Raw genomic sequence first — 13,698 nt, 5'->3', positions numbered from 1 at the left:
GTTAAAGGGAAAGTGAAAATAAGAGAAGTTAAAAAGGACCACAGAATCAATGGAGTAGAAAGCTCAAGAAGAGGTCATACAGTATGGCCAAGTGAAATAGGAATTGATATGAAAGGAGAAGGGAGTACCGAATTAAAAGTATTATATATGAATGCACGAAGTATAAGGAATAAAGTAGATTAACTTGAGGCTCAGTTGGAAATTGGCAAGTACGGTGTTGGGGGAATAACTGAGACATGACTTCAAGCGGACAGGGCCTCGGAAATGAATATTCAAGGATATACATCTTATCGAAAGGACAGACTGACTGGCAAAGGGGGTGGCTCTGTTGGTGAGGAATGATATTCAGTCCCTTGCCAGGGGGGACATAGAATCTGGGGATGTAGAGTCAGTATGGATAGAACTGAGAAATTCTAAGGGTAGAAAGACCCGAATGGGAGTTATCTACAGGCCCCCAAACAGCAGTCTGGATGTAGGGTGTAAGTTGAATGAACAGTTAAAATTGGCATGTCGCAAAGGTAATGATACAGTTGTCATGGGGGATTTCAACATGCAGGTAGACTGGGAGAATCAGAATGGTACTGGACCCCAAGAAAGGGAGTTTGTGGAGTGCCTCCAAGATGGATTCTTAGAACAGCTTGTACTGGAGCCTACCAGGGAGAAGGCAATTCTAGATTTAGTGTTGTGCAATGAACCGGATTTGATCAGGGACCTCGAGGTAAAGGAACCATTAGGAGGTAGTGACCATAATATGATATGTTTTAACCTACAATTTGAGAAGGAGAAGGGAAAATCGGATGTGTCAGTATTACAGTTGAACAAAGGGAACTATGGAGCTATGAGGGAGGAGCTGGCCAAAGTTCAATGGAACAATACCCTAGCAGGGAAGACAGTGGAACAAAAATGGCAGGTATTTCTGGGAATAATGCAGAAGGTGCAGGATCGGTTCATTCCAAAGAGGAAGTAAGATCCTAAGGGGAGTAAGGGGCGGCTGTGGCTGACGAGGGAAGTAAAGGACAGTATAAAAATAAAAGAGAAGTATAACATAGCAAAGATGAGCGGGAAACCGGAGGACTGGGAAGCTTTTAAAGAGCAACAGAAGATAACAAAAACGGCAGTATGCCAAGAAAAAATGAGGTACGAAGGTAAACTAGCCAAGAATATAAAGGAGGATAGTAAAAGCTTCTTTAGGTATGTGACTAGCAAAAAAATAGTTAAGACCAAAATTGGGCCATTGAAGACAGAAACGGGTGAATTTATTATGGGGAACAAGGAAATGGCAGATGAGTTGAACAGGTACTTTGGATCTGTCTTCACTAGGGAAGACACAAACAATCTCCCAGATGTAATAGTGGCCAAAGGAACTAGGGTAAAGGATGAACTGAAGGAAATTTATATTAGGCAAGAAACGGTGTTGGATAAATTGTTGAGTCTGAAGGCTGGTAAGTCCCTGGGACCTGATGGTCTGCATCCCAGGGTACTTAAAGAGGTGGCTCTAGAAATCGTGGACGCATTGGTAATCATTTCCCAATGTTCGATAGATTCAGGAACAGTTCCTGCTGATTGGAGGGTGGCTAATGTTGTCCCACTTTTCAAGAAAGGAGGGGGAGCGAAAACAGGGAATTATAGACTGGTTAGCCTGACTTCAGTGGTGGGAAAGATGCTGGAGTCAATTATAAAAGAGGAAATTATGACACATTTGGATAGCAGTAGAAGGATCAGTCCGAGTTAGCATGGATTTATGAAGGGAAAATCATGCTTGACTAATCTTCTGGTTTTTTGAGGATGTAACTATGAAAATGGACAAGGGAGAGCCAGTGGATGTAGTGTACCTGGACTTCCAGAAAGCTTTTGATAAAGTCCCACATAGGAGATTAGTGGGCAAAATTAGAGCACATGGTATTGGGGGCAGAGTACTGACATGGATTGAAAATTGGCTGGCTGACAGGAAACAGAGCAGTGATTAACGGGTCCCTTTCAGAATGGCAGGCTGTGACCAGTGAGTTACCGCAAGGTTCGGTGCTGGGACCGCAGCTGTTTACAATCTACATTAATGATTTAGATGAAGGGATTAAAAGTAACATTAGCAAATTTGCTGATGACACAAAGCTGGGTGGCAGTGTGAAATGTCAGGAGGATGTTATGAGAATGCAGGGTGACGGACAGGTTGGGTGAGTGGGCAAATGTATGGCAGATGCAGTTTAATGTGGATAAATGTAAGGTTATCCACTTTGGTGGCAAGAACAGGAAGGCAGATTACTATCTAAATGGAGTCAAGTTAAGAAAAGGGGAAGTACAACAAGATCAAGGTGTTCTTGTACATCAGTCAATGAAAGCAAGCATGCAGGTACAGCAGGCAGTGAAGAAAGCTAATGGCATGCTGTCTTTTATAACAAGAGGAATTGAGTATAGGAGTAAAGAGGTCCTTCTGCAGCTGTACAGGGCCCTGGTGAGACCACACCTGGAGTATTGTGTGCAGTTTTGGTCTCCAAATTTGAGGAAGGACATTCTTGCTATTGAGGGAGTGCAGCGTAGGTTCACAAGGTTAATTCCCGGAATGGCGGGACTGTCATATGTTGAAAGATTGGAGCGACTGGGCTTGTATACACTGGAATTTAGAAGGATGAGAGGGGATCTGATTGAAACATATAAGATTATTAAGGGATTGGACACACTGGAGGCAGGAAGCATGTTCCCGCTGATAGGTGAGTTCAGAACTAGAGGCCACAGTTTAAGAATAAGGGGTAGGCCATTTAGAACAGAGATGCGGAAAAACTTTTTCACCCAGAGAGTGGTGGATATGTGGAATGCTCTGCCCCAGAAGGCAGTGGAGGCCAAGTCTCTGGATGCATTCAAGAGAGAGTTAGACAGAGCTCTTATAGATAGCAGGGTCAAGGGATATGGGGAGAGGGCAGGAACAGGGTACTGATTGTGTATGATCAGCCATGTTCACTGTAACGTTCTCGCTCGGGTGTAACGGAACCCGAGTTAAACGTCGAGATAAACCGTTGTCAATGAAGACAGAATCACAATAAGATTAACCGTTTACTGTTCACTCTTCCACATTAACGTATGGTGAAAACTGTTGATAAAACAATACAAGATTGGTACAGTATTTGTTTCCTTCTAGATATCACATTTACATCGTGAATACTTGCAAAGGTAAAACTACAATAACTACATTACATTAAAGTGCAGCATACAGTCAGAATCTATCTATGCCATTGACTGCTTTAAATACACTTCAACACAAACTATCCCAACTCTTTAACTAACGAAAACATAAACCTTGTCGACCGTCGTTACTTTTAACAGAATCAGCGTTAACATTTTAATTCAACATATTGATTATCTCATGACTTACAGCGTAGAGAGAAAACTGCTTGCGCTGAACTGGCACATGTCTGGCCCCCACCCTTGCGTTTATCCCAAACCGGTATTTTCCCACAAGACACGGCGAAACCGGATCACATGCCGCGATATATTACAGACAAATGAATTTACTTAAACAATCCTAACTTTAACTAAAAAATGCTAACAAACGAATTACTAAGCGAAAATATTATAAACTAAATAACTGCCATAAAGGCAGCACAATCACAGTGAATGGTGGTGCTGGCTAGAAAGGCCAAATGGCCTACTCCTGCACCTACTGTCTGTTGTCTATTACTACACAGATTTCACAAAGTCTTAATCCCGTGGCAATTGAAGGTCAGTCTATTCTACATGAGATGTATACATGGATTTCTTGTGCAAAATTGTAATGAGATTTCTGAAGCTATCACTAAATTTAAGCATGGTACAAATTCCTTACCAGTAGCCTGCAAGACTATTTTATCATTTTAAAAATTCAGAAGTGGAAAATACTATTTGAGGTGGTTGATAATCCCTTTTCTTCAAAATACAGATTGAAACAAGGTGTACCTTTTCACTTTGGTGAGGGGGGGTGGTAGAGAGGAATTTCACATTTTGTTGATTCTTTCGTTAATGTTTTATAGAGAAAGTCAGTTGGTCTGGATACTTTATACTGGATGTACTAGTGCACCAACTCAAGATAGAGTTAGGTGTCACTTTGAAGAAACAAATGTAAGCATAAAAAATATAAAAAGACAAAAACAATTTTGGAAGTTTTGAAACAAATGTGGAAGATGGAAAGAAAAATGAACCATTTGCATTTGTTTTCCACAATCTTAGAATATGTCAAACCATTTAATTGATAATGAACTGTAGTCACTACTTTTAAAATAATAAATGCTGCAGATAATTCATGTCAAAAAACACTCAAACAGCAACGTAGTCATTACCAGGTAACTTGCTTACCAATGTTGATTGAGGGTTTCAGAGGGAAAACTTCTTTGTTCTACGATTATGTCTGTGGGATCTTTTATAAACAGCCAAGAGGATAGGCAGAGGTCTTGCTTTTATTAGCTGATCAGAACAGCAGCACCACTGATGATGGAAAACATCATGGGTACTCCAAATTTTGATTGTTGAGCCCAGAAGTTTTTTGACTGAGAGATATGATTGCTACCAACTGAGCTGTGGCTGAAACTAAGTCTATGGATACCCATCATCTTCACTTCAGCTATCTTTATTCACCATCTATGTTCCAGAACCATTCACAACCTCACTGCATTTTCTTGAATCATATGTCCTCTTCAGTATTTTTCACCTCTGTTTTTGAATAATCGTCTCCCACATGTTCCTGTGGCACACTACACCAGTAAATACATCATTGAACAGTTTCAGTTTGACTCATTTCAAGCTGCTTCATATTGTGCCATTACCACACAAGACATTTTACTTCTGATTCGTGTCATTGCAAATTGTGGGATCTTGTTTTACTTGCATAACTGTAACTGACCATTACATTTTAACTGAAGTACTATGAAACTCAGCTACAGAGGTGCTAGATAAACTCAACTGCAGAGGTGCTAGATAAAATTCAAGTCTTCCTAGAATTTAGAGTAACAGATGTAATAAGTTCTAGCAGGACATATATTCATTTAATACATTTAAAGCTGTTACTGAAGTATTCTAATTTTCCTTTTTACTGAAATAAAATTTCACATAAAATTCTCCCCTCATTAGGGCGTGGTTGGAGGTGTTATGATCGTCACTCCAAATAACATAATGTTTGATCCACACAAGTCTGATTCCCTTGTCATTGAAAATGGCTGTGAGGAGTACGGACTCATTTGTCCCATGGATGAAGTCGTATCCATTGCCTTGTACCCTGATATCTCGCACATGAAGATTAAAGATGCCCTTCCATCGTAAGTGGTTTGCATTGAGAAAAAATGTTTAATGTTTCTCCTTTTGCTTTTATGTGTTTTTTGTATGCCTTCAAATGTAAAACTTCATTATAATAGGCAGGTGTTTTGACCAACCGTATTCAAACATGGCCAAACTGTCTCAAGAAACATAAAGCATGAAGAGGATTAAAGGAACTAAGATTATTGTCTGTTCTACAAAGAAAATTACATTGTTCAGTTGAAACCAATAATGCTGAGAAAACATTTCTGTGGTACATTAGAAGTATTTAATTTTGCTATATGCTTAAAGAATAAAATAACCTATTTCAAATTTGCTTTACCATTTTCCTATGATTTCAATTATTTTTCAAAACATCAAGAATTCTGAGATTTGTTAATAACATTGTGGTTCAACTTTTGTTACATTTTGTTTGTTCTAAGTTATGTTTCTCATTGCCTTTGTTTTAATTTCAAGATTTCAGATTTTGTTCATCACTTTTGTGTTCATTTTTATTTTTGATTTAACATCCCATTTGCTACATCATTTATCCTGACAGTGATGTACCAAAGGATCTCTCTCCCCTGTATAGGCCAGGAGATTGGGATGATCTATCTGCTGAGAGGGATCTAAATCCATTTAATCGCTTCAAGGGCATGAGTAAAAATCGCCAGGTGAAGACTTCTGATTCTTTGGAAAACCATTATCCTGTCCAAAACAGTATGGAAGATGCAGCTGATGAATGTTTTACTGAACTTGCACCATCTCCAGAAAAAGAGAAAAGTGTTGCAGCAAATGGTATTTCTGGAGGCATATCTGAACATGTATCAGAAATGACTGCAGCTCTGTCTGTCTTGAAAAGCCAAGAATATTGCAAAAATGACTCAGCTACTGAAGAGAAACCTTCAGACATGCCTAAGCCTGTGGACTCTACGAAACTTGACTTACTTGTGAAAACTGATGAGTCCAATGACCAACAAACCATGCTTAAAGAATTGTTACTTGAACGCACTTCAAAAATATGCATTAATTCTTCTGGAAGTCCATTGCTAATATCTGGTGTTCATTTGGATGAGGGAATTTCTGTGGACAGTGAAATTACCTTTAATAGTGACTGTTCAATTATAACACCTGAGGGAATTCACCAAGATAATGACTTGAGCAAGGTTCCAACAGTGCAGATTTTGTCAACTGGTATGCATCCAGATAAGATTACCAAATCAGCTTTGAAGGAGGTAGTTGAAGACAATGTAGAAGCTGGCTGTCAATCAGAAATACAAGCTTTCTTTGACAAACTTAAAGGACCAATTGAAGGTAAGATTCAGAAATTTAATTTTTTTGTTCGGAATTGCGAAAAGCTTTACACAGAGAAAATCCGTCTCATTATGCTTCTCACTTTTCTGAATGAGCATTGCAAAGTGTGATTTTGATTGAGTAAAAAGGGCAATTGCTTAGCTGTTTACCATCATATTTTAAATGAAGTTACAAAGCCTTAATGAATTTCTGCTTTCCTGCTACAATTCCACTATCACTGGATCATCTGGACTGCTGGCTTTTGAACTTTGTCCATTAACTCTTGCTTTAACCATGCTTACAATTTTGTGCAGATAGCTCATGGATGGTTTTGGGATTAAGATCAAGTGTATTTTTTAGGTTGCTGCATCTACCACTTATTGTTCGATCCAGCTCGCAAGACCAAAGATCAATGTTCAAAGTAAATTTATTATCAAAGTACATATATGTCACCTTATACAACCCTGAGAATAATTTTCTTGCAGGCATTCTTAGTAAACACAAGAAACATAATAGCAATGAAAGACCACACCCAACAAGACAGACCTACAACCAAAGTGTAAAAGACACCAAACTAAAAAGATGAGATGAATGAAGTTATCCCCTTTGCTTCAAGAACTTGATGGTTGAAGGATAACAAATGTTTATGAACTTGTTGGTATGGTTCTTGGGACTCGTGTACCTCTTTTCTGATGGCAGGAATGAGAAGAGAGCATGGTCTGGATGGTGTTGGTCCTTGATGATGGATGCTGCTTTCCTGGGACAGCACTCCTTGCAAATGTGCTCGTTGATGGGGAGGGCTTTACCCATGACAGACTGGGCTGTACCCACTACTTTTTTGAAGGCTTTTCCATTCAAGGCCATTAGTGTTTCCATACCAAGCCATGATGTAGCCAGTCAGTGTACTCTCTACCAGACATCAAGAGAAGTTTGTCAAAGATTTAGGTGACTAACCAAATCTTTGCAAACTCCTTTTTTAAAAAAAAAAGTAAATGTGCTACTGTGCTTTGTAAATGTAAAAAGTAAATGGCACTTACATGTCGGACCCAGGACAAATCCTCCAAAATGGTAACACCAAAGAATTTAAAGTTGCTGACCCTCTCAACCTCTGACCCCCAATAAGGACTGACTCATAGACCTTCTAATGTTCCTCTCCTAATTCCAAAATTTCATTTTTCTATAGTTGTTATTCTTGTTTACAAATATAGAAACAAGAATATAGAATAAGAAGTATAGAAACAAGAATATAGTAAACTTGCTATGTTTGTCGGAGCTGTCTCAATACTGTTCCCAATACATTACTGGCCACTGGCTTTCTATTCTCTAAGTTATTTGATATAATTGAATTGTACAATACAGAAACTGACCCTTCACACCACATTCATGCTGACTTTCTTTTGCCCATCTACATTAATCCCATTTGTCCACATTAGGTCTTTATCCTTCTTAACTTTACCTATTAAATTACTTTTCTAAACATTCCTTAAAAGTGCCACCTCCTTCAACATTGAGTTCCCGGTATCATCAACTCTCAGGGGCTGGGGAAACTTGCCCCTCAAATTCCCATTGAAATTCTTTCCTCGCCTTAAACCTATGCTATCCTGTTTCTGAAGCTGCACCATGGACTAGCTAACCTATTTGTGCCTCTTATAATGTTGCATTCCTTTATATTCCTCTGCCTACTTTGTTCCAGGATAAAGAACCCTAGCTTATATCATATCTCCCCATAACTAAAGTCCTTCAGTCGAGGCAACATCCTGATTATCAGTATTTTCCCACAGATGATTTTCCCTGCACCTTTTAAATTTACTGTCAAAGCTAATTCAGTAGCCACAGCACCAGCCCCCCCACCAAGTTCTTATAAACTACTGCTCCATCTCCAAATCTCCATTATCTATTCCCCCTGCAGTCTTTAGTCAAGTCATTTTATTGTTATTTCGACCATAACTGCTGGTATAGTACATAGTATAAATGAGACAACGTTTTTCAGGATCATGGTGTTACATGACACAGTACAAAAAACTAGACTGAACTACATAATAAAAAAAAACAACACAGAGAAAGCTACACTAGACTACAGATCTATACTGGACTGCATAAAGTGCACAAAAACAGTGCAGGCATTACAATAAATAATAAACAGGACAATAGGGCAAGGTGTCAGTCCAGGCTTTGGGTATTGAGGAGTCTGATAGCTTGGGGGAAGAAACTGTTACATAGTCTGGTCGTGAGAGCCAGAATGCTTCAGAGCCTTTTCCCAGACGGCAGGAGGGAGAGGAGATTGTATGAGGGGTGCATGGGGTCCTTCATAATACTGTTTCCTTTGCGGATGCAGCGTGTAGTGTAAATGTCCATGATGGCGGGAAGAGAGACCCTGATGATCTTCTCAGCTGACGTCACTATCCCCTGCAGAGTCTTGCGATCCGAGATGGTGCAATTTCTGAACCCGGCAGTGATGCAGCTGCTCAGGATGCTCTCAATATAACCCCTGTAGAATGTGATGAGGATGGGGGGTTGGAGATGGACTTTCCTCAGCCTTTGCAGAAAGTAGAGACGCTGCTGGGCTTCCTTTGCTATGGAGCTGGTGTTGAGGGACCAGGTGAGATTCTCCGTCAGGTGAACACCAAGAAATTTGGTGCTCTTTACGATCTCTACCGAGGAGCCGTCGATATTCAGCGGGGAGTGGTCGCTCCGTGCCCTCCTGAAGTCAACAACCATCTCTTTTGTTCACATTAAGAGACAGGTTCTTGGCTCTGCGCCAGTCTGTTAGCCGCTGCACCTCCTGTCTGTAAACTGACTCGTCGTTCTTGCTGATGAGACCCACCACGGTCATGTCATCGGCGAACTTGATGATATGTTTCAAGCTGTGTGTTGCAGCACAGTCGTGGGTCAGCAGAGTGAACAGCAGTAGACTGAGCACGCAACCTTGGGGAGCCCCCATGCTCAGTGTGATGGTGTTGGAGATGCTGCTCCTGATCCGGACTGACTGAGATCTTCCAGTCAGGAAGTCTAGGATCCAGTTGCAGAGGGAGGTGTTCAGGCCCAGTAGGCTCAGCTTTCCAGTCAGTTTCTGAGGGATGATTGTGTTGAATGCTGAACTGAAGTCCATGAACAGCATCTGAACGTATGTGTTTTTAGACACATAGCCTCCCAAATTCATGTCTCTTTTACTTGAAGTTTTTAATTTGAATCAACCAGGTTTCCAGTCTGTTACAACACTGAAGCAGGCCCAACTAATCTCTAGTGAGATCCTTTGTGATTGTAATGAAGGTAATCTATCCTTTTCCACTATGACCTTTCTGCAAACTTGATGGTGGTTAGTTGATTATCCTACTCTTTTCTAACATCTCCATAGCTGGATGGTACCACACTCACCTACTTCATTATTTGTAATCTGAGCCTAGCCTGAGAATTAGTAGTGATTGCTTATTACTCTACAGCTACATCTTTGTTTGTTACCCACTACTAGATGGTGCTCCTCTGTTTAAAATAAAGATCCTAAATATTGGCATAATTTTCTACATTCACTATTCAATCTTTGACCCCTGTGATCTAGATGTTGAATTGTTTGTCCTCGATCCAGGGGTGGATGAGTTTAAATTTCTTTCAATTATATGAGGAAGACTGAATTCTGTTTACTAGTAAAATCTGAAATTGAACTTGACATTTGTGATCTTGTTCTCTTTTTTAGAGCTCATGTTCTTGCCAAAATTTCCTATTCTCTTAATCTGCTCTGCAAGACCCTTGCCACATCTGTGTTACTATTAAGTTGGTTTTTCTGATGTATTCTTAGACTCTGATACTATTTTATTCTCCATAAACTTAATGCCCTTCAGAGTTCTGTGTTCTTACTTGCAGATTTTCAATTCCTTGTGTTGTCTCATTGCTAATTTAAACACATCGGAGTTTAAAAAAGATTGTCCTTGTTTCAACTCCCTCCATAATTTTGCCCTTTCTTTATCTATAATCTCCTCCAACACTAGAACCTTCAGGTATTTACACTGCTCCAATTCCAGACTCTTGCACCATTATGAATTTAATCACTGTTTTGTTAGATGGCATGTCTTCAGCTGTAAAAGCCTTAAATACAGGAATGCTTTTTTTACTTTTTAAAGATGCTCTTTCAAAGCTAACCCACTGACCATACCTTGGGGCATCTGTATTAGTGTCCTCAGTTTGTTAGTTTGGTAATTCAGGTGAAATTTACGTCAGTTTTATTTCACTAGTGAATTTGTGTCACAGAATGTTGAAGGAGTGCATACCAGCTGTACACATGAATAATCCAAGCAGTTTTACATCCCCACTCTCTCCTCATTGTCAAGCAAATGCTTTTCCTTCCAGATGTCAATTCAACTTTTTGAATGATGCTATTTAATCTGGCATTTCATCCTAGATGCACTGCTTGGGAGTGGGGGACAGGGAGGTGAAGAGAAGAAGACTTGTGATTCTTTTAACATTTAGCTTAGTTTCATGCCCCTAGATCATCTTTCCTCCACTGGCAGCAATTCTCTCTGCATAGTTTTGTGTCTTTTTGATGATATAAATAGTTTCACCACAACTCCTTGTAAGAACTCCCTTTGCCAGGAACAACATAGTCATCTCCTGCATATCTATAACTTTTGTCTTGTATCAATAGACAATAGACAATAGGTGCAGAAGTAGACCATTCGGCCCTTCGAGCCTGCACCGCCATTCTGAGATCATGTCTGATCATCTACTATCAATACCTGGTTCCTGCCTTGTCCCCATATCCCTTGATTCCCCTATCCATAAGATACCTATCTAGCTCCTTCTTGAAAGCATCCAGAGAATTGGCCTCCACTGCCTTCTGAGGCAGTGCATTCCACACCCCCACAACTCTCGGGGAGAAGTTTTTCTTTAACTCTGTCCTAAATGACCTACCCCTTATTCTTAAACCATGCCCTCTGGTACTGGACTCTCCCAGCATCTGGAACATATTTCCTGCCTCTATCTTGTCCAATCCCTTAATAATCTTATATGTTGCAATCAGATCCCCTCTCAATCTCCTTAATTCCAGCGTGTACAAGCCCAGTCTCTCTAACCTTGGAATTATTTTGGTAAATCTCTTATGCAAAGTCTTCACCTTTGCTAAAGTGTACCAAACATTTATTTTACAGATTCTTTGTATTTTTTTGATAGTCCAGGAGAAATGTACTTAGAGATTGTTTGAAGCTTGGATGCTTTACAAAGGGTCAGTATATTTTAAGAAAAACGTAGATAAAATTTTGAAACAGACGAAGAATTGAGTTTTGTCTAAGACTTTTGTGGTATCATTATGGTTTCAATGGCCACAAGCTGTCCTGTCACAGTTTCTGTCTCAGCAGTACTATATTCAAAATGGACAAATGGCCCCAGCCCTTGATTTTTCTCTCAGGCTGATTCATTCAGATTGGTAACTCTGCATCTGATGAACAGCAATCAGGAAAGAAAATTTTCATTATTTGGCTGATTTTTTTTTTAAACGTCATAATTTTATCATTATTGTAAGCTAAACAAAGAATGTATTAGGGATGACAAAAATCTTTTTCTAAAGTTTGTTCTACAAGGGGAATCTAGAGAAAAGGAGGATAATTAGAAGCCAGAGTTATGAGATCTGTTATTTATCATTTTCCAAAAGCCAGTATCAACTTTCATGGCGTTAGTTAGTCTGATTAGTTTCATTCACAACTTTTCTTTTGGTTACCCTTTTGGCTATGTTTTGCCACATCCCACAAGTTTTGTTTGAATTTCTGCATTGGTTAGCAATGCTTATTGTTTAGTCTTTTAAGAATTGTACATCCTCAGCTTTTGTTTTCAATACCATTGTTCATTTCCAATTGTAGTTATAATGTTGATTTTAATTCTTTAGACATGCTTCCATCAAAGGAGGAGAAGAGTAAAAAACCACCCATGTTCCTTTGCATTAAAGTTGGGAAACCAATGCGAAAGTCATTCGTGTCATATGGCATCACAAAAATACACCAAAATGTGAAGAGGGAGAAGCAGCCAGAATATTGGTTTGCAGTTCCACAAGAAAGGTAATTTCTTGAATATTTCATAAAGCTGCTGTATCTGAATTTTCCAACAAATGTATACTTCAGCTTATTTTAAAGCTTTGCACTAACTTGAAATCAAATTTGCATGGAGATAACATTGAGAATTTTATTTTTCAGTATCTTTAATCCAATGGAAATCTCTGCTTCATAGAGCTGAAAGTTGATGTGCATCATAACTTAACTTTCCCCTACATGATTACTGTTTTGACTCTGTATTTCAATATTCTGATGCAAGGTCATCAGCCTGAACAATTAACCTTTTTAACCTTCATACATGCTACTTGATCTGCTGAGTTTTTCCATAATTATGTGGTTTTATTTCAAATTCAAAATTGTATTAGATTTGATACTATATATTGATTGGATAGATTTACTGTCCAATCTATTAAATTCAGTAGGTTTTCAAATTTTGTTATTTCAACACAGTTCTGAAGATATTCATTTTTTGTTTAGTGTAATTGCTGTGAAGTCTAATAGTGTAGTTAACCCTCTTTGATTTATCTGATAATTGAATGAGACCTAAAAACAGATATTGATGTTCTGAGTAAAGCAGTGACAAAAGTTCAGGAGAGTTTTTTTGAAACTCACAAATTCTTACAGGGCTGGATGCTGGAAGGATATTTCCTCTGAGTTTGGTGTTTAGAACTGACGATCATAGTTCAGTAAAGGGATCAATTATTTAGGGTTGTGATGAGAAGAAGTTTATTTTTGCAGAGTTAGAATTTTTATCATTTTCAATTCCAGTGAGCTGTGAAGGTCTGCTCATTGATTTATGTTTTGAATACATTCACTAAATATCTGGATATTATAGGATTCAAGAGATTTGGAATTGGTATAGAATGATAGCATTGAGATAGAGGATCAGTCATGATTATTTTGAATGGCAAAGCAGGCTCAAAGTGTTCTACTATATATTCTTAAGTTATAGTTAAGATATAGTTATAGTTAAATATATAGTCTGGTGAGATGTCCATAGCATCTAGAACTACGGTAAATCTTTCTCTAAACCACCATCACAAAAACTGAGCAGCATATTATTATTGCTGTGTGGAAACTTGTTGCTTTGTCCCTATGTAAAAAGAATGGTAACATTTCA

General features: G+C 38.8%; 1 protein-coding gene across 4 annotated transcripts in view; it reads left to right on the top strand.

Moving 5' to 3' along the window:
- Window positions 1–13,698, top strand: part of LOC140733677 (nuclear receptor coactivator 7-like) — a 140,443-nt gene that overhangs the window by 92,802 nt on the left and 33,943 nt on the right. For 2 of the 4 annotated variants that reach the window (XM_073057352.1, XM_073057350.1), the window contains 3 exons: window positions 5,092–5,276; window positions 5,813–6,567; window positions 12,416–12,584. In XM_073057352.1, coding sequence (XP_072913453.1) covers window positions 5,092–5,276; window positions 5,813–6,567; window positions 12,416–12,584 — 1,109 coding nt within the window. Of the gene's footprint in view, window positions 1–5,091; window positions 5,277–5,372; window positions 5,538–5,812; window positions 6,568–12,415; window positions 12,585–13,698 lie in introns of those variants that run through there. The other 2 variants (XM_073057351.1, XM_073057353.1) reach the window with 2 other exon arrangements.

The sequence above is a fragment of the Hemitrygon akajei genome, chromosome 9, assembly GCF_048418815.1.
Source record: "Hemitrygon akajei chromosome 9, sHemAka1.3, whole genome shotgun sequence".
Lineage (NCBI taxonomy): Eukaryota > Metazoa > Chordata > Chondrichthyes > Myliobatiformes > Dasyatidae > Hemitrygon > Hemitrygon akajei.
Note: the sequence above shows the minus strand (reverse complement) of the source record. Positions and strands in the feature narration are given on the sequence as shown.